Below are 21,777 nucleotides of genomic sequence, written 5' to 3' on the forward strand. Positions count from 1 at the left end.
TTGAATCATTACTGAATAGAACTAAGCTGCGATAGACTTGTTGACCAATTTCCGCTATTCATAGCACACACGACAATTTTATTTTTGTATTTCTCACGAGCATCAAAGCTCTATAAGGTGGAAATTTTCATGCTTGTTGGGATTGGAATGTCAGTTCGTTTGACAGATTTGGCAACGAGGTTCCTTTCAATGTACGTAATATGTGCGAGGGTATTGCTAGACTCCTCGCTGTAGGGTGGTTCACGGTAACCGCTGGTCGGTTACGACTTCTTCCACTACCAAGTCCATGCATCTCAAACATATAACTGGCTAACTAATCCCATATCCAACATAGACCGGTAGAGAGGTCATGGTTTGCCACATGATTTAGCCGTCTAATGGCCCTTTTTCCCCCGGGATAAATATATATGTCCCATCCCCATACACGGATCAATCTATTGCAAATTTTCAATTCCTCAAGATGAAAGAGAAAACTACTACCTTATATTTTATCAGCAAGCAAACACTATTTTGCATGGAGGTAGTTGATGCTTGAACTACTAAATACAAGCACAACAGTAATATATTTTCATTCAAAGGAATTGTAAAAAAAATCTTGCATGATAATATTATATCTCTGTTCATACACTTCATCTCTATGTCACGAATAAGCCTGCAAATACAATATGCAATACACTGAGAAATAAAAAGATATTAATCATTTAACGCCCCTTAATAATATTCGATATTGTATCAGGACAAAGTCGCTAAGCATGGAAACCATGTAATGATTTTACCAAAAATGTTGCGGTTGAACTGTGGCGTATCAGTCTCGAAATTCATTGGATGATATGTGAAGTACTGAATTGCACTTGGCAGCTAACAAAGACATATTTATACTCGGTTATTCCTGTAATAAACTCAGTTTTAAACATAGGAAAAACAATTGAAGTATAGTAAAACGTTTGTGAAAATACACAAATAGGCTAATTCTTGATTTCAATAGAATGTAGGTTGAAGCGAATGACACCGAATCACTTGATCATGGACGCCGGATTACTCAACGTAAAAAATTTCTGCCCATCTTCAACGCTATCAAATAGAACGAAGTTTTATTGTTTGTTTATATTTAGTCTTGTATATTTCGCCTGAACAGCTGATATCGATGACTAATTTCTATTTTTCCAGAAAGTATGGGTATTGAAGATATATAAGAGCATAGCAAGAGTAGCAAGCAAAACGTTATTTGGCGACGTTATGAATTATAGAAAAACTCCATTGAAAACGCGACTAGACAATCGTCTTCAATAATTCAGGGCTAACCTTGACACGTGGGACCTTCAAAATTTTATGTCCTTTTTCACAAGTCCTCGAACATAACGTATAGCAGTAGTACGCGCAATCGGATCGAGGCCGTTGCGTGCTGTAGTTTAAAATATTTTCGTAGCACAACTATTTACTAGACGTCAAATTTGCCTCCTTTTCTCCAAAAACAAAGTTCTAGCTCTATTCAAAGAACTACTGAATGTTCGTACATGGGATAACTTGAATTAAAGAAGAGATTAACCGCAGCCTTTTTAACCGAATATATACGAGTAGATGATTGCTCATCTTCTAGGACGACGGTTGTCACAAAAGGCTTTTCTAACAGTACTATTTTTAATCTATGGATATGCTCGAGGAACCATTCCAGATTCTTTTCAATAGTGTTGAACATATCGTCAGCGTAAGTTCATCTGTGATTTTCGGGTTGATCACATCGTTTTGCCTACACCGGGCGATGTGCTCTATGTATCGTCAACATGAATCTACTTGCTGGGAATAAACAATGCGCCAAGTAGTGCAATTGTCAATTGAATAGAACACAAAAATAATAAACATAATTTTTATTTAATCATCATTAGTAAAGAATGCAAAGGCAGGAATATGTATTGGAGAATAAATCAGGACATGGAGGACATATAAACAAATACCAAACAAGGTAAAAAGTAGGTATTGTTTGCATTTGTAAAGATACTAATTAGGATTAAAGATAATACTCGTCAAATAGGATCGAAATAAAAAAAACTGAAACTTGGGGATCGATACACCGCTTCCTCCGCAAAATAATAAATCATTTTCTAATTATATCTTAATATGTTGTGAAACTTATTTCAAAGGGCAGGTAAAGAAATAAAAATACTTGGAGAACCAAACGATCTACTATTAAATTCTAAATATATATATATATATATTCCAATATAAAATATATATGTTGAATTGGGCCATATTATACCAAGAACTTACAATATTCAATATGTCATAAAGTTGGAAAAGCGGGGCAGGATTTTTTTTTACAAGCTTCGGAAAACAAATGAAGGCGTATTTGGTCAACCGTGAGGGAAGTATGCTGAAATATTTCTGATTCATGAATTTATAAAAATCAAATTTATAATAATTTTGGACTGATTTGATTTGGAAAAAATTGGACACCATTAAGTACCAAACGGCTGTGACAATAAATCACTTGTATTTTACTGAATGCTAAATCAACTGATGCATAAAACTGAAAAAAAGAATGAGCATCTTATAAATTTGAAACATCTTCTAATAAGTTTCAAAAAAAATTTTTGTCAAGAAAAATTTGAAGTGGTCAAGATGTTATTGGTGGATTTGGAATTTTATTCACTTTATGAAATCCGATTCATCATCAATAGTAGGTACTTTCTTAGCAAACTCTCAAAAAGCCAATGGCGGTATACAGAGGTGTCCAAAACGATTAGATTATTCGAAAATAAAAAATGTTGAATTTAGTAATAATTTAGAATGTTTTATTTGAAAATTGCAGATTGCGAGCCGTCAGACAAGCAGATCAAAACATATGATATCTCAACTGATAACAAACAACACAGAGTAAACAATCACCTTCATATTTATGTCGTTTTAGATATGATCAACATGATGATAAAGTGATTTATGTAAATTTTCCACATGAACTTGCCCCGAATTTCGAATGTATTCGGAAGAGTGGAATATTCGGTTTTGTCCATCCCTGGATACAATATAGAAATGGCCATTTATGATAAAATTCGTGATTTATCGAACCAAATTACTTTCCGATGAAAAATAAAATCCACGATAACCCTTTTCAAATACACAAAAATGATAACACCACCGAATGTTATTGAAAAACTCATCTGAGATTGTTTAAAGCAGGGTGGTCCAAACCCAGGCCCGCCGGCCACACGTGGCCCGCCGCTGCATTATCTGTGGCCCGCGTCACATTCGGAGAGTAATCAATAAATCATATTTCGTGTTGTTTCGTAATAAAATTAATCAGAAAAATCTTTTGACATATTCTTACATCACTAATGTGATGTCACTGAATTGACTGTGTTATGGCTAGCAGAGGCAAATGGCGAAGTTGAATGATGTGCTTGGCAGTCTAAATTATTATCTGGCTTTCTATCTTTTTGGTCGGGAATATATGCTAACAATATAGGAATTATAGAAAACTAAAAATCTAATGCGGATTCTATTAGCCTGAGATGGCTATGTCTGGTAAATGGTAACCTATTCTTGGCACTGTTGTGGCCCCTCAAACAATGAAAAAATAAATTTGTGGCCCGCGGAGCCAACAACCTTGGACCACCCTGGTCTAAAGCATACTTAAAATATAGCACCGAACAAAAACAAAAAGCTAAAACTTATTGAGTGGAATGAAAATAAAAAACTACTCATGATAGGCAAGATTTAAAAGTATTACAGGAGGTATGAAAATACATTTACTAAAAGTTATGTGCTATTATTTTATTAGCACCTGAAAATGCAAAAATACACTTTTAAAATAATAAAGATATTATTCAGATAAAATAAAATTTATCACTTGAAAACAGGCATACACCATATATTGTGCAAAAAGTTCTTGCTAAATCCCATTTCAAGATAGGAGATGGCGTTAAGATTATTGTCCAATTCTATATTCTCTCCAACAAAAATCATCTATCGGGAGACTTAAGCTTCTTGAATATATCTTCATGAAAATATATTAGCCAGCATATAATGAGTAAAAATATAAAAAAACACTATTTTATAGGTATTTTCAAACTTAAATATTGAGAGCACTCACTGTAATGTCTAATATTTCAATTTTTCATTTTAAAAGCTAATACTAAGATTTCATGTTATTTGGTAAATTTTGAAAACTCAGATATAAACAAAATGTATGTTGAAATAAATAGAGAAAAATTTTGAATTTCTCTTGTTGAACTGTTTTTATTTTTATTTTTTCAGTATCCTTGCATTCATTGCATACAGATTTACTGGCAATAGGCATAGTTAAACATTACTGGATTCAACTACATTGAAACATAGTATACTGCATTCTAAGGGATAAAACTGCAAGCATGTCATAATAGCAAAATAAATTATTCCTCTGATATTATTATTTCAAATACACAACATAAAATTGAATATTAGCAACAGCACCGAACTCAACACCAATTTCCAGTTGAATATAAATAATTCCAAATGTATTCGGATCTTTTTAATCATATTTTTCTGTTTGACATTTTGAGTGACAGCGAAAGAGAGAAAGCATATATTTCAATCAACTAACATATTTAGAAACAAAGATTTCTAATAAATTGTTCAAGCCAAACCAGAGCCAAATATAGAATATTTTTAGGAATTTAGAATCGCTTTTTTATTTGCAAAAATCATCACCTGGTCAAATAAAGATTCAAGTCAAGTTTCGTTAACCCTATGATTGTAACAAATCAAATATAACTAAAGGGTGACTTGACCCCAAAAACCAAACCCATATACTGTTAAATTACTCCTACAAAAATTGAGTACATTTTTCAATTATGTCTACACTTCTGTTCGTGTATGATTATACCCAAAAGTTTCAGAAATTTAGGACATTTTGCACAAAATTCACGTTCTTTCTGAAATAAGTTTTAAATAACCACCTTAGCAATAGAGATAGACTTGCAATCTGTTGCGCAAAAATGTCAATCACTCACTTGGTTTCATTTTCGTGGAAGTAAAAAAGAAATTTATGGATTTCTTCTTCTTGGGTCACTTTGTAACAACACCAGTGTACAGGGAAATAGATGAAACTATGGCAGTATGGATACAAGTGCAAAGCGCCGATCTAATTAAAATAGTGAGAGAACAGTATACAGACAGGCAGGAATAAACTGCATTAGGTAAACACTTTAATCGTAGCTCTAAGTTTAACTTGCGAGCTAAAATCACTGGAACACAAAAGCGATTCGGAAATACCCTATTCGTAAAATGCATTGTTCACAGGAAAATAATCAGATAATTACATATTGAAATCCATCCGGTTTGCTCAAAAATATACAAAAATCATCATATTGGACATAGGCATTGGACAAGCAAATAAGTGGCCCAAACCTGGTGGACCTGACATAGCTTGGCAATCTTGCATATATTACATAATTTGATAGCTTATGAAAACTGGGAAAATTTTGTGTATGTTGTGAGAAAAGCTCAAAAAAGCACCAAGTCAACACTTTTCAGTTCAGTACAGACAATTAAATATAAACACTCTGACCAAAAACTTTTTTAATTGAGTGCTACGCTGACAGAATAATATCAATAGAAAACAAGCATATATTATTCTGTCTGCAAAACAATACCCACAATGAATAAACTAGTAATTTGCCATCCATTGGATAGAACTCTTCCCTCAGACACTGGCGTTTACGTTGAAAACTTAATAATAATATTCAAAAATTTTCAGTTTGATTTTTCTCTTATGGTTTTTAAAACCATCAACATGGAACGATTCTCGTCTTCCAGCATTTTATTTTCAACATGTAAACGTCCATTTTCTTCCTCAAGTTTTTGAAGTTCCTGAAGTAAATTTAATCAAGTTTAAACATTGGAAGATTCATTACTTTTCTATAATGCCGCGCTGAACGACTGTGAAATCGGGAGTTCACCATGCTTTTATTGATATCAGGGTCATAATTATGAACTCCGAGCATTGGGATTAAGGCTTAAAAGGTGAAGTTATCGGTTGTCGAATTTCCTACATCTAACAATGTAAAAGCTTCATGTTGATATTTTCAACAGACAACAGATTGTCAAAGTTGAAATTTTTGTAAACCAGGAGGATGGAGTCATTAATGAAATGGCTCAGAACTTGGAATCTGGTTTAAATCCCCCTCCGAAACCCTGTTGTGCAGTGCACAACTCCTTATTATAAGGTGTAGCACAGAGTGACAAGATGAATTTGGATAAAAGAACTGTATGTTTTGAAATAATAGCAGTACATGAACAGTATTAGTTATAAATCATTATTATTCAAACTGGGGTTCCTGACCTCCCAGTGGGTTGTGGATGGGGGGTTGCGGTAAATCTTTTCTGACACTAACTCATGTTGGAACAAAATATTGATCAAATTTTGAAATCAGTACTGTGACCCACCATCACCGAAATTGAGCCAAGATTCGGTATTTTTTTTGAAGGAGAAAAAAGAATCACATCAATCTCATTAAAAGTATTGTTACTATAGTTGGATATTTTCTATATTATTAAATTCTATTTTATTTTTGTGTCTCGGTAGCGAAAACATTTGGCCGTACCAAGTGGGTCACGATGGGAAAAAAGCACTGCATTAATTAATACCTATTCATACCAGCAGCAATATACAAGTCGAAACTGTCCGTGAAAAGGTTGACAGCAAGAGAGAAATAATGGAATTATACACCAATGCATGACAGAATATTTATAATCTCACAATAACACTCAAAGTTCAGCCAATTTGACCAAGAACATGACCTTCAAATACAAATATGTGAAAATCATAGGAATGCGAATTTAAGATTTAAATCAACTTACAATATCCATATTCCCAACTTCCTTAGTTAATTTAGCAATAGTACTTTCTGCAGTCGACAGTTTTTCACGAAGTTCATCTATTTCACGTTTCCCCTGTGAATTGAAGCCAAACATTTAATTGAAGTACTTTGTGGGTTTATTTGTAATTGAGAGCAATATTATTAGATACAATCATAGGTAGCCTACATACAGAGGAATTTACTAATTAAAACGAATTTTTAATTAGCATGATAAATCATACAAAAAAACTTGGTGAAACTAATAGTAATTACACAATGAATCATTTGTAAGATAGACAAGGCTAATGTCAAAGAAGATTTCTTTTTAAATAAAGCAAGTTCACGCACACTCACTGAGGAATGGAGGAGACGTATCTCAGAGCAAAGTCATGGGCGCTCCAAAAGTGTGTGTACCAATATGGAAGTATCTAATTATGTTCGCCTACTATACATCAAGTTGTGTAAAGTGACTGAAACCTATGGGCAGGGGGTATATTTACTTGGCTAACACAGAGAGCCCCCGAACTCGTATTATAACTAAAATAAGGAAAATCCAAATAAAATTATGCCCTAACCTGGTACACACACTACAGGAGTACCAAGTTATGGGCGGCCACGAGGCACTGAAAACATTTAGCATCAGGGTGGTTCATTACAACTTTACAAGACAATAAAATTTCGATCACGAAACAGCAGTCCAGTCATTATGATCACGAAAATCAAGATTTTTTTTCGCCAGCGGCTACATTGACAGCAAACAAATGAGAGCTCTCAGTCAACCACATATAACATAAACTTAAAAAGCTTCAATCAAAAATTACTTCAATAAAACTTGAGACTATCAGAAACTAAATACTCATGAACAACAAGAGACAAACTATGTATTAATCCCAAATTCAAAACATATCTTTGATAAAATAAAATCCTACATTAACTTCAAGTTGTGATTTTTCAGTAGAAGACCGTTTTCCTCTTCTTCTGGAAGAATTTAACATAGGCATAGTTGTTGAATTAGGTGAAATATTATTATTGCTTTCCTCTTCTTTATCAGGAGATAAGAAAACGTTATCACTGTATTGATGAGAATGTGAAGGCGTAACATACGTTGCAGATGTTGTGCTAGATTTTAATGAACCCTTAAAAGTAGTCGATGATGATGCTTGACTCGCACTTGTGTCATAATTTCGTGGTCTGTAATTTTAAAAATTAATACATTGTTGAAATCATATATTTTTATAAATAACCTGACTGGTATAAGGAAAAAATCATGTCTGTGAAATGATCTAAATTCAGTACGGTAATACAGTATAGTGTGTGATGTGAAGTAACAAATAGCAATGCCCAAATACATGGACACGACAGCCAAATGATTAATATAGCCACAGCAGTTGTCTGTAAAATCCTATATGAATCTTACACGAAGTTGTGCCCGTGAATTATAAAAACCATCAAAATTTCACATAAAATATCAGGCCTGTAGTATTCAAAACAAAAAGTGATAGTAGCAACCTTTTCCATCTTTTAATTACCGGAAATTTAAAATTGATTAAGGTGAAAGTGCCTTATAAGTGTGCATGGTAGGAACCCACTTGATATTCAGGTATGGTAATCGCTATTTGTTAGCAGATTGCTTGAAGTTTTAAACTCTATACGTATTATGATATAGTACTGTTTACCCTGCTTAAAGTTCCCTTCATTAATATTCTTACTTTTCAAATCATGCTTTTGGGCATAAGACTGTTAGTGTTGCTTAGCCGTACAGTAATAAAGGCACCATGCAAAACGACAAAAGATTCAACTCAGCGACAGGGGGAAAAAAACATTATAAATATTTACCCATGTGAGCGCATTTTGAAACATAAACTGTCAAAATAGGATTTTATGCTTGACGGGAAAAATTTGAGTGTTGACGAGGGACATAGCATGGAAGGCCGAGTTGTGGCCCACAAGTCGACTGTTGCACACTCCTGCATAAGGCCATTGAACCCGAGCAACATACCAATACCAACCTTGCGGTTAGTTCCTACAACATTACCTATATCAGGGTGGCCCAGGCCCGCCGCTCCAATATCTGTGGTCGCGTCACATTCGGAGAGTAATCAAAAAATCGCATTTCGTGTTGTTTCGTCATAAAATTAATCAGAAAAATCTTTTGACATATTGTCATCACTAATGTCACCGAGTTAAAAAGTGTTATGGATAGCTGGGGAAACTAGCGTTGTTGAATGAGTTGAATGATGTGCTTGGCAGTCTGAATTGTTATCTGGCTTTCTAACTTTTTGGTCGGGAATATATGCAAAGAATATAGGCATCGTAGAAAACTAAGAATCGAATGCGGATTCTATTAGCCTAGAATGGCTATGCTTGATAACTATGTGTTTGCCCAATAAAGGTGTTTGTTTTGTATTGCACTGTTTACCTATTCTTGGCACTATTGTGGCCCGCAAACAATGCAAAAATAATTTTGTGGCCCGTGGAGCCGACAACCTTGGACCACCCTGATCTATACCTTTCTGTTCGTTCAACATAAGAACGATCAAGTTGAGTACTTCCACCACTTGTTGATGAATTTGGTGACAGTTCGTTTGACAACGTATTTCTCTGTGTTTCTGACTTCCTTGTTACTTCATCATCCTGTCGTTAAAAAATATTGTAGTTTAATTCTCAATCTAGCAAAATTAGACACCTTGGTGTGACTGGATGTATGACTGTATGAGTTCAGGATCTAACAATACAAAATAACACTTTGTTCATTGTAAAATTGGTTTAAAATGATCATAACTATTTTATTGTCAACAGGGACGGCCAAAACAGAACAATTTACTATTCCCAACACATTCTAAAAGAATATTTTCAAATATGGAATATTGAATAATGTATTTTAAAATTGGCCATATTCTTTGAACAAAGGATTGTAAACTCATAGTGACGGAAGGATTATTAGGCAGGATTATTTATATGTTTGATTTTGTACTTTTGTACTGTGCCAGAAATTTAATGCGGTTTTGTTTGATTATAAGTCACAAAAGGCTCAAAATGATAAATTTTCGAAAAAAACTAATCATATAGCCAAGAATTTACTATCCACCACGAGTCATGACTACAGTAATTTTAATATTCGATTCGATTGAATATTTCAATAGATATTACACAGCTCCTTCACCGTTAAATTGACAACACAAAATGATAAGTTCACAACAATTGGATTTTCTGCAGGAACAACTACTTATCATATGCTTTGGAGCAGGTGGATCTGTACGCAGCATATAATACGAGGATGCCGTAGCAGAAAGGAGGACAGCTATTCTAATCAGTTAGAAGGCAGTATATATATAACATATTCTATATATTATATATATATATGAATATTTATTTGGGCCGTTGGACAACTTAACATTTAGTAGTGGAATCGTACTTTACAATCTGAAGACAATAAAGGAATCTCTCAAAACAAAGAACAAGAAATTAGATTTGAAAGTTGTTGAAATATATAGAATATTGAAAAAATAGAATATTCACTGCTAACACTCCATCTTACAAAGGAAAGTGTGACTGCAGTGAAGTAATCATAACATTACTTCACTGCAATGTCATCAACAAAAATCAATACAGCTGTTTATAACAAAGTAAAGATCATGAATATTGAAAAACAATACCCGTAAATCTGAGTATTAAAAATCAATTACCCATCTATCTATATAATCAATTGAATATGATTCAATATGTTCATAACACTGAATAAAACGTGGGAATTAAACAAAGATTAAGATATTCTTTATTTTATTCTATCAGTAGTGTTCCAATCTTTGAATGAATAATCACAAGATGAATTACAGCTACTCATTCAAGACAGAGCTTGGGATCTGGTTTGACATCACAATGGCTTCGGAGCCCCATACCGTATTTTACGCCAATACTGTCAAGAAATTGCTTAGATTGGAATCTTATTGGTACTGGTTTTGGGTGTAGGAAATAAAACATAAAGCACTCCCTGATCCATACATTAGGCGCACCTGCTTATAAGGTTTTTTTTGAGAAAACAAGAATTCAAAGTGCACCTTATGTTCCATAAAATATGTATATATTCAAACTGTAGCTCCAGCTCTGGCTCTTTAGTTTTACCATACAGCTAGCTGGGCTTCAGATCTGGCTATATGGCCATAAGGGTTTTTTGGTATTGCCACTACTATGAACCATTCGCCCAAATACAGGACTCAAAACTATGATATAATAGTTTCAAATTTCGAAATTAAACTCTAAAATGAATAAATTTTATTTGAAATATTTACATTAATATTATTATCGGATTTGATAAATTATAAACAGGAAAGAATAACCTATATCGCGGTCGCTTGGCTTATTGACTTCCTTGTCCTGCCAATTACTATATGGCTGGGTGCTGCAGATGTAATTCATTGGTTCAAAACAGTACTATGAACCCCTCTGTTAAGTACAAGTAGTCTCTACTAAAAACAATTCCTATCATGAAAACTGCTTTTCTGTGATACGTTTTAGAACAAACAGTAGTGAATCGTAACTTGAATGAGTTTGCAACTTCAAGTGAATAAACAAGTTTGTTCGTATTAATAAGATCTTACGCTACTTATAGCTTGGCTTATGCCAGTACGCCAGGTTTGCATTCTCTCGCTAACTAGACCAAAACGACAAGTGTCGGAAGTTCAAATTTGCAATTTTGTTTTCAACGTATGCATGCAAAGCTCAAAAAACCCTAAAATATTTATGTGAAAATCACTGGGGTCCATTAACCCCAGTTGAGAAGCATGTATGTAGAACATAATAGAAGTTATGAAGTAAGAAGTCAGCCGATCCGCGCTGACATCATAAGCACTTCTACTAATACTTGAAGAAATAAGCAGGTTCTTAGTTAACAATTTAATCCAAACTCCTATTTCATAAAAATTATGAACTTAATAAAACCTTTTCATCTTTTTTTGTATTTTCTTCTGGAGTTTCCTTTTTAACTTCTTCATCATCGTCATCTTTTAAACGAACGACTCCTGTACTCCGACGTTTTTGTCTCAACATTCGTTTTTCTCTTTGTTGTTTACCTCGCCTTGCACTCGAGCTTGGTTTGCTTGCTCGAGACTGTGACGGACTCGGAACATCTAGATGTTATAAACAGAAAATAGAGATCTCACACAGATTAACACCTGACGATTTTTAAAAAAACTTTGAGGCAAGAGCAATATACTAATTGAATAAAATATTTTTGATTATCTGAATTCTCAAGATAAACCTTTTCCAAATAAAATTGAAGTATGTTTAGACTACTATAATCTTACAAAACCAAAAAACAAAGACACATACAATTAACATAATTCAATGCAATATATTGTTCGTATGGTAACCCTAGTTTTTATAAAGGAATAAAATAGGTAGTAAAATTATACAACTATCATTATACAAGTTTTAAAATTGATTTCAATTCATCAATCCCATTACGCATACACATTCCTTATCTATCAGGTAACCTGCCTAACAATGCCTCAAGTATCACACAAATGTATTTAACATTTGGCTGGCGAACAAATAAGCAACAAAAGAATACCCATATAACTGGAGAAAAACTAACACTATTCTTCATATTAGGCTAAAGGCCCAAGAGATATCCAAAACAATTTAAAAAAAAAATACATTCAAAAATAATGCCATAATCCAGAGAACTGACTGCTGTTATTCAAGCGAATATTACATTTTTTTCACTAAAATAATGATTCATGCTAAAAAAAAATTCAAAAAAATTGATCATGACTTGTTGCCAAATAGATATAATATGCAAATTCAAAAATAATTGCACGAGGAAATTCTAGAATATCAAACCATTTGGACGTGAACATCGCTAATAGATACTGACGCTGCATACATGTTGTTTCTAGACAACATTACACCTAGTGCAAATGTGCAATACCTAGAAGCAGTATAGGAATAACTACTTTAGTATTACCTAACTTAATCTACAGCAGTAAATAGAGCTCTAAATAATCATACAAAAAGATCACAATGTTCGTTGTGTATTACCTCTCTCAGACATTATAATGCAACAATATTCATTTCATCTTACATGAGCAACAACCATGACCGTTTTATAATTATACTGACAGCTGCATATTCGGAGGGAATAAGCCGTTGAGAAATGTTGATTTACCAAGCATGGAAATGGTGATACAAAGATTACCTTTTATTAGGACCATACTTGGTAGATCTAGCTAATCCAGCGAGTATTTCCAGATAGGTAAGCCCTCTACACTGGTGGTGAAGTAAAGGTATTTTCTCGATACTGGAGCTGAAAGGTGCAAGCGAATAACAAAATGCTTTGCGTCATGGAGGAGGTAATGCATTACTGTGGTGCGACATACTCAACCCAATTTAGCTCAATATCTCTCATTTGCTATCTGAGGTATGCTTGAGGTTCCATCATTCAAAGTCATTGAGGGCAGAAAAAACTTTTTTATCAAAGATTTAGGAGGGTATAAATATCAATGACTACCAGATGGTATTCTGAAATAGAATTCTGTTTTTAATAGGAATTCATGTTTTTTTTTTTCTAAAAAGTACCGGTAAAATGAAAAACAGAATAATATATTGGTGTGACGGGCAATGAGATTTCTAAATGTAAATATCAGTGGATACTTGTACTGAGCCTTATTCAGAGTGCAGGCATGAAATTGTCAGATGAAAAGGATTGAATTTACTGGATCCGAATGCTTTTTAAAATATCAATTAAGTGCAAAAATTAGAGATTAACAAGAGAGATAATTAGAAAATAATAAAAAAGTTTAGGTATAGGAAAGTTGATAATTTGTTTTGCTCTGAATGCCGCCTCTGATGAGACAGTGAGATTTCAATGTCACTGTGACTGAAGTATATTTAACAATATAGATTTAAAAGTCATTTCAACACTTTTGATTACTGTTTGATAATAAGCCAGATGAATTTTCACCAGTTAGATCTTTATTGCAATAGAATTACTCCAAAGAGAAAAATATACGATAGCTATAAAGGAGTGTGTCACATATCAGGAGTAAAAAAATGCTCATCAAAGTTTTATCAACAACAAAGAAAAATGAAAAGTTGATTCTATAGTACATTTCATATTTTTATAATTATATACAGTAGTAAGGTAGTTCTCAAACATTCACAATGGCCCCTCGCTCATCTAGAAAAATACCTGGTTTTGCTATCAAGACATTTCGATCAGTTATTTTACGTGCCATGTTTAATAATAAAGAGCCATCAAATGAAAGCATTAAAGTCAAAGTAGTAAAGAAATAACATTCTATTTACTTTAAATTTAAATCAATGTGGTTATCGGGATTGTTATACAACGGCCTTTGCCCGTGGCCCACAGAAAACCCCTTCTTGGTTTCCTAGGTTGGCTGAGGGCCCTGCATGAGAAACACTGCTACACGGTATCGCATGAGAAACACTGCTACACGGTGTCGTTTGCTATCCCATGTATTTATTACTTTTAGTTTTTTATACATTACCTTCTTCTTCTTCAATTTGTAATGATGTTCCGTTTTCTAATTTCTGAGGTGAAGTTTTTGTTTTTGGACTTGGTGGAGGTAAACCCATGACAACCGGTGTATTCTCTACTTTATTAAGTGAAATAGATTTATTATTCGCACTTGATGACGTCTGACTGGAGTTTGATGATTCTAAAAATAATTGTTCCATCAATGTAAAATTAACTTGAAAATTGAATTTCTTCGATTACATATGGTCTATGATTCATGCAGATATTTTATATCAAAGAAATACTAAAAGAAAGATTTTTTTTGAATATACTAAAAATCATTTTTTTTCAGATAGATTTTAGTTTTCAAACTCAAGTGAATATAAAGGTAATTTTTAAGATTTGCAATAATATGACGTTATTAACGAGTATCTTACATATGGGTATTTAGTAGAATAAAACACAATAAAAAAGAATGAAATTTTTTTGAATTTGAAGAAAATGAAAGATACATTTTCCCTTTGATGTAACAGATATGCAGTAATCAATAAAATAAACTTTGAAGCAAGTAAAAACAGAGACAGAAACTTCCTGTGCATCACATGACACGGATATTAGGATTATATCGAAGCAGAAAGAACCCTAGTCACCTAAAAGCAGAGTTGTTCCACACAGAGCCTTCCTTGAAACAGGCATTTTTTTTTATGATGCTTTCATATGCAGACCACTTCAAACAAGGCTCCGTATAAGCATTTATTGCTATGTGGGGAACTACTTCATTTTTGACAAACTAGACTCTTCCTGATTTGGCATTGCCTACCAATTTTTTTACTTTTAGTAAGGTAGTGGGCATTGGATTTGAATACCTCAAATCAACGATCCCAATAAGTAGTTTAAATATCTCACGATGTCATATTCATAGTTTGTTCATTAGATATTCAGATATTTTTTTGTAATGCTTAAACGCCAGCTTGGCATATACTCCAATAACTGCTTAACCTGCAAAATTGCATACTTACTTAATACTAGCATTACCAACTAAATAAAATAATACTACCTTTCTTTTTTTGCTCAAAATTGGCTGCCATGGATTCCACAAGAGAAGACTTTTTTCTTGGTCCACTGGTAGATAACCGGTTGCCTGTAATAAAAAAAAAGGTATTGAAATCTATTTGAAAGCTTGGGCAACATTGTCTACATACTGTATAAAAACAAAACCATGGTATATTATTTTTCTTGCATAGGACTTTCAGCATGAAATTTAATTGGAAACTTACATGTTCTAATACAATTACATTCTGAAAACACGCAAAACAGGCTTTACTTAACAAAATAGATGTTCAAGTATTTTTGCTGTGAAAATACAAGCGACCAAAAATAATTTTCAGGTTGTGCTCTAAAAGTTGGGAAAAACTGTTCTAAAACAAAACTATATATCAGTAAACGCTTTTACAATGTCTTGTTCAGAGGGATGACAAAAGACCAAGAAAAAATAAATACCAAACATAATGTGCAGGTGGCTCTTATGTAAAATCAAAATAAATTTTTTTTTCGATGCTCACTTTTGACCCTGTGGTCTTATCTGTAACTATAAGAATCTACAAAGAATAATGTCAGATTTCATGTATGCACACATTAAAAATTCATCATACTTCTGTGTGAATGATCTCCTGTACTTCTTGCATAGTTGTTGATATAAGAATCGATACCTTTCGACACATCACTGCTGTTATTGTTTCCATTCGTGTTACTTTCAACTCCTAGAAATACAATGCAACACTATTAAAATTTTTACATCAAATTTGTATAGCGATATCAAACAGCAAAAACTGTTCCAGATTAATTGAATTGATTGAATAGAATACCTTAAAATAATAGATTTCCTTTTTCAAGACAAATTATCTATTTACAATTAACTTTTTTCAAATTATATCTGTTACTGTGATGCAGAAATGGCCATAACTAAATTATTTACAATTCCGGATATATTCTATAATACTATTTTCAAATATTAGAAATATTTCAAAATGGATTATTTCCACAGAAAACTGAATTTAGTAACGTACATTATACATTCTGACTTTGTTTCAATGTCCATGTACATCAATAAATGCAATAGCATTATAAGCTATGTTTTTTTAAATTTTTCTACATTGTCAGAAATTGAATGAAGTCTATTTTCTGTCTGACATATTTCCATATGAAAATATTCCAAATTTTTCCTAAAAGCAAGAATTAACTACGGTATGTTGAATATTAATAAATTTTGAATTGATTTGAATATTGGATTCGGGCATCTTTGATTGGATGTTAACGCTAAGTCTAGTCATGACAATATATTTCTAATTTATATGGTTATTTTATGAGCAGATAACATTTTCATGAGTAAAGTTTTGTATTTGTAATACCAGTAGCAAAGATTCTTTCACATAAGTTACCCTTTCATATAGAGAAATCCCGAAACAAAAAGGGTTTGAAGTTCGAAAAATTGAAAATGGCTGTTTATTTTATGTTTATTTTCTGCTATTAAGTTAAGGTATAAGTCATAAATCTGATATAAATTTGATAATGTTAATACAAGGTTAAAACAATTGCGCAACATGAAATGTAATCATGCCCAGAGGCAAATAAAAATTATAGATAATTGCAAATTTGGTGAGTAAGATTGTATGAATGTGGTAATTTTGTTCAACTGATCTACAATTAAAGTAATGTAAATGAATAATGGTATGTTAGGGCCTCAATACTCAAAGCATATACTTAAGTAATGCATATGCAATTTATACCAGACAGACTGTGTTTGAATTTGGCAAAACCCACACAAGTACCAGACATGATAAAATTGAATTGATTGACAAATTGCCTTCAAGCAATTGATTATAATTTAAGTTATGATGCTGTTCATGATTTTTAATTCAAATTAGCCTATATATGGAATAATATATATGATTCTGTTGAAAAATGACCATTTGCAATGAAAAAAACAACATCTTAATGTTAAGTTTAACCGCAACGACTTAATAATCGTTATCGAATTTTATGATTAACATTAAATTAACGTTATTTTTATTGAACAGAAATTGTTGTTGTTCTTGTCATGGTTGTGAGAGACTGATACCCCCGAAAGTTGGGTTTCAAATTTTTCAGCACTAGAAGACGAGAGGAGTCGCTGGAAGACTATCACTTTCATTCTGTTTAAATTGACTACAAAATCTAGAGGTTTCACTGCAAATTTTGCTGGTTTTTATAATTCACGGCATACCTTGATATGACATTTCGTATTCGATAATCCTTTTACATTTGCCCAGAATTCAGCTGACAATGTGATGGTTAATTTGAGCATTGCTCTGTTGTTTATTATTTTACAATGAACAGATTGGCCTGCTGAATTGTAACCATTACAAATAATCGAACAAGGTAGGCTCTGAACAGTACCATGTAGTAATACTATATTGCACACCAAAATATCAATATAAAACAGATAGCAAATAGTAGTAGCAAATCATCAAAATAGGTGAAAATAAAAAAAATACAAGCAGTGATATGCACAAAATCATGCTACAAGTGATGTTGTAACTACCCAACAAAGAAAAGATCTGTGAAGACTTGGGACTCACAGAATATTTAAATCATCATTAACAAAGAGGAAAAATGCTTCCAAGAGAAACTTTAAACTGTGTATTAGGGACATGATTTTTGTTGATAATGCTCATAAAATTTAACCACAATCTTCTCATTATTAAAAAATCAATATTTTTCATATTAGATTACGGAAATACATAAAAAACTATATTCTTTGTTGAATCCTAAAAACAAAACTATTTTACTACCGTCAATCATCACCTGGGAGAACAAAACCAAATCAATTTAATGAGTTATTGATTTTTAACAAGATTAAGGTAGATTATATTAAAGTGATAAAAATGTCAATACTAAGGAATCTAACTGAATCCAAAATCCCCACTTCGTCAGCTATGAACAAGTCACTGCATAAACAACCACTTATTTGCATATTTTTTTTGTTACTGGATAATAGGGAATATATGGATACATAGCGTACCTGTCCACCACATCATGGGTAAGATAGTAGGAATTGCAACAATAATGCTCATAGGAATACCTGCAGCATGTGCGCAATACAGTTTACCAAATGCTATAGTACACTGACATAATTTACCTAGTTGAATCAGATTGAAATGAGTGTTTTCTGAAGAATCGAGATGATGGAACAAATTGCTAGTTACAAGAGCAACTCCTTCACAAGCAATAGGAATTAATACATACTTGAATGTTATTATTCCAAATAGGAGTTGTTTTAGAGATTGAATTTAGAATATTTAGACATCTTCAACACTAGCTTTGATTTTCGATTACTGAAGTCTGAATTTTCTAATAAATGGACTATGCAGTCAAGCATACCATACAGTCTGTTTGAAATATTTTTTATCTTCCGTGTATATAAATATTGCTACGATTCAAAATATAATATTTATATTTGCTTACAAAAAATCCTCAATTGTTTGTAGAAAGCAATCGATCAATTCAGCCCTTATTATGAGATTATCGGTAAATAATGGTAAATAGGGCATGACATTTAATAGTTACCATAGATTGATTTAGTATGCAGGAGAATGTTCTGAGCATAATGTTAACGATGTGATTGCACTTCAACTAGACACAAACCGTAGTCACCGTATTCAAAATGCATAATGTCTCTAAAATCAATAGTGTATTAAAAAGATATTTATCCACCTTCCGTCTGCCCAGAAGTTTGTATACATACAAGCCATGACAGTTTCCTCTATCACGAAAGAGCCATGCCTATAGCTCAAATAAAAAAAAAGGAAAAAATGTTTTTACTAGAGTTATTTATAGTCTTCTGTGATGAACGATGGATGGTACTAGTAGTCATTAGATTTTTATTCAAATTCTGTATGTTTTAAACCACACTTTTGTAAGGTTCTATTTATTTATTTTTATCGACTATTTAAATGTGTTATGCTGATTATGAAACCAAAATCAACTTACACTTTCAGGGATCTCGAACTCAGCATGCTTATATACAGTTTTATACTGTATACAAAGCACTGTATAAAATGTATCAGTAGGCATATTGGGAAGAAAAAACCAAACTTTCTAACGGAAACAATAGATTCATAAAAGCAATTTTATGAGCTGAAATCGCAACAGGAAAATCAAACGTGACAAGAGTAAGGCACTAAAGCATGTTACTCATTAATTGTTGAAACTGCAAGTGGATCATACTCTATAGGTAATATTTGTTGTTTATGGAATAAAAACGACTATCACATTTAGCTATATTCCTGAATTTTTCAAATATAATATTACATTTCATTAGGTATGTGAGAAATGTAGACATGACTATTACACGCTACAATGCACACAGAAATATAATGATTTCTTTCATACAAATGCGCTCAATCTCAAGATGTCGTCATGAAACATTCCCAAAAATGTGAATTATTCAACCGCATGCGTGGATTGCTATTTACTGAAACTTGACATATATACAAAATAGGACAAATTATGAATAGAATGCCAAAGATTACTTACAGATCATAAAATGGAAAATGCAAAAGTGAAGTTTGAAGTTAAATATACCCTATTTCCAGATTACAATGTGTACTAACATTATGCCATATTTGAATGGTATTTGTAATTAGAGCAAAAAATGGTAAATCTTCGCGTGGGTTTTGAAATGGCTCTTCAATACGAGTTTAATTACTAGCCCCAATGATGTGCAGGATTCTGCGGACAACTCACAAGAACACTCTTCCCGCAAATATGCATGCACAATGTACGAAACAATACAATGAATGATTTCAGAAAACTCATACAACTTACAATATTTTGTCACAACATTGTGATACCTAAATTTGAATTCCAGTGTTAAAGTAAGAGTCGAACAAGATTTCTTTGAAAAAACATATAAAAAATGTAGGAGAGAGAATTTCATAGTCTATCACCAGTGAATTGCCTAAATCATTTCAGAACAAGAACAAAAAACTCAAAAAAGATATTCAAAAACATTGAATAAGACCAAATTTAATAAATTACCACATCAAATAACCGGACAAATATTTGACATGGGATGGTTATTGCAAATCATATATTGGCTTGTTGAACAGAGTTAGTATAAGAGAACAAAACTTTGACGTGCAGATAGCATGAAATATTGCATTTTGAATATCATTTAAATGCCATAGGACCAGAGTAGTAAACTTGTATTGATTTATGGATGGGGATAGTAAAGCAAGTTTTTCATCTAAAATATTTATTTACCTGTAATATTAGTTTGCCTCAGGTAAATAAATCAGAACAGTTGCGTGACTAGAAGTAATATGTAACCCATAGGAATGCAATTTGCTACTAACTTTATGTACATAATGTATTGTATGCCGATAGGGTGAAAAGGATGGAGCATTATAAAAACTGACGTTATAATTATTGAAACGTCTTTGTGATAATAAGAGATAAATCATTTACCGTTTGTGTCTTTTCTCAAAGCTCTGCTTCTCTGACTTCGGTCTCCGAGAACATTACTTCGACTGGAGTAATAACTCATGGTTTCTAAAAATAAGACATCACAACAAGGATTTGATTTCTATGCTATAGCAAAAAAATGACTCTATGTCAAACAAAATACAAAAAATTTCTTCAAACACAAAATAATGAACAAAATTTTGATTGACAAATTTTTTGTCAGCAATATTAATTGATAATATACATTTCCTCATCATACCTGAATTAATTCGAATAAGCGGAAGAATGAAAAAATAAAAAAAAATATTCCAAAATCATGAATAGAATTAGTGAGAAAATACAAAATTCATTTTTGAGGAAAAGTTACATGAGGCAATACTGTTATGAAAATAAATTCTACAACAACAATAAGGTCAGCTTGTGGAATGATTTTATCCGTAAATTATAAATAGAACGACTTTTGAAATGTAAACTTCAGAATTGTCTGCAAAATTAGGAATTCATTGATAACTAATATTTTACTACATTTGCACATCATGCATTTTACTCAAACACGACTATTCAGATCAAAGTCCATTGATGATCAGGCTTATGACTGAGTAAGGGCCGTGAATAAAATACGATCAAGCTACAGACGATGAAATTACCAGCTAAAACTAAGTAAATGATACGTTCAAGCATGGATGGTGAATAAGAATTCAACAGCTGCTTGTCTATGTTAACCAAGAGAAAGTGATAATTATTATAAGAATCATTGCTGTTAATTAAATAATATATTAACACTTACTAGTTTATCAACAATGCTTTATCAGCAAGAACAAATATGACTATTTGAACTTTCTTCATACAAACATCTGAAATTGCAGTTGGTGTTCGGATGAATGCAAAAGAGTACGGACAGATATCAATATATATATGATTCAATGTTAATTAAATAATTTCTGTTGAAAAATACACATGGCA

The 21,777-nt window shown here is 32.4% G+C and overlaps 1 protein-coding gene across 1 annotated transcript; it reads right to left on the reverse strand.

The window, feature by feature from the left end:
* Window positions 1-1,850: 1,850 nt before the first annotated feature.
* Window positions 1,851-21,762, reverse strand: LOC120330975 (uncharacterized). Its single transcript, XM_039397973.2, has 10 exons — window positions 21,602-21,762; window positions 20,818-20,901; window positions 15,963-16,070; window positions 15,368-15,451; window positions 14,342-14,512; window positions 11,772-11,959; window positions 9,343-9,467; window positions 7,763-8,024; window positions 6,835-6,927; window positions 1,851-5,844 (listed from the first exon to the last, which is right to left on the reverse strand). Exons 2-10 carry the CDS (start codon window positions 20,894-20,896, stop codon window positions 5,728-5,730), a joined length of 1,227 nt encoding a protein of 408 aa, XP_039253907.2. The 5' UTR covers window positions 20,897-20,901; window positions 21,602-21,762; the 3' UTR covers window positions 1,851-5,727.
* Window positions 21,763-21,777: the final 15 nt, after the last annotated feature.

The sequence above is a fragment of the Styela clava genome, chromosome 6 (genome assembly GCF_964204865.1).
Source record: "Styela clava chromosome 6, kaStyClav1.hap1.2, whole genome shotgun sequence".
NCBI classification, from domain to species: Eukaryota; Metazoa; Chordata; class Ascidiacea; order Stolidobranchia; family Styelidae; genus Styela; species Styela clava.

Excerpts from the sequence above, each read along its gene's own strand:
- LOC120330975 (XM_039397973.2), bottom strand. The coding sequence starts at position 20,896 with ATGAGTTATTACTCCAGTCGAAGTAATGTTCTCGGAGACCGAAGTCAG. Across the intron at positions 14,513-15,367 it reads TTTTGAGCAAAAAAAGAAAG|AATCATCAAACTCCAGTCAG; the intron begins GTAGTATTATTT and ends AATTATTTTTAG. Across the intron at positions 9,468-11,771 it reads ATACAAAAAAAGATGAAAAG|GATGATGAAGTAACAAGGAA; the intron begins GTTTTATTAAGT and ends TTTTAACGACAG.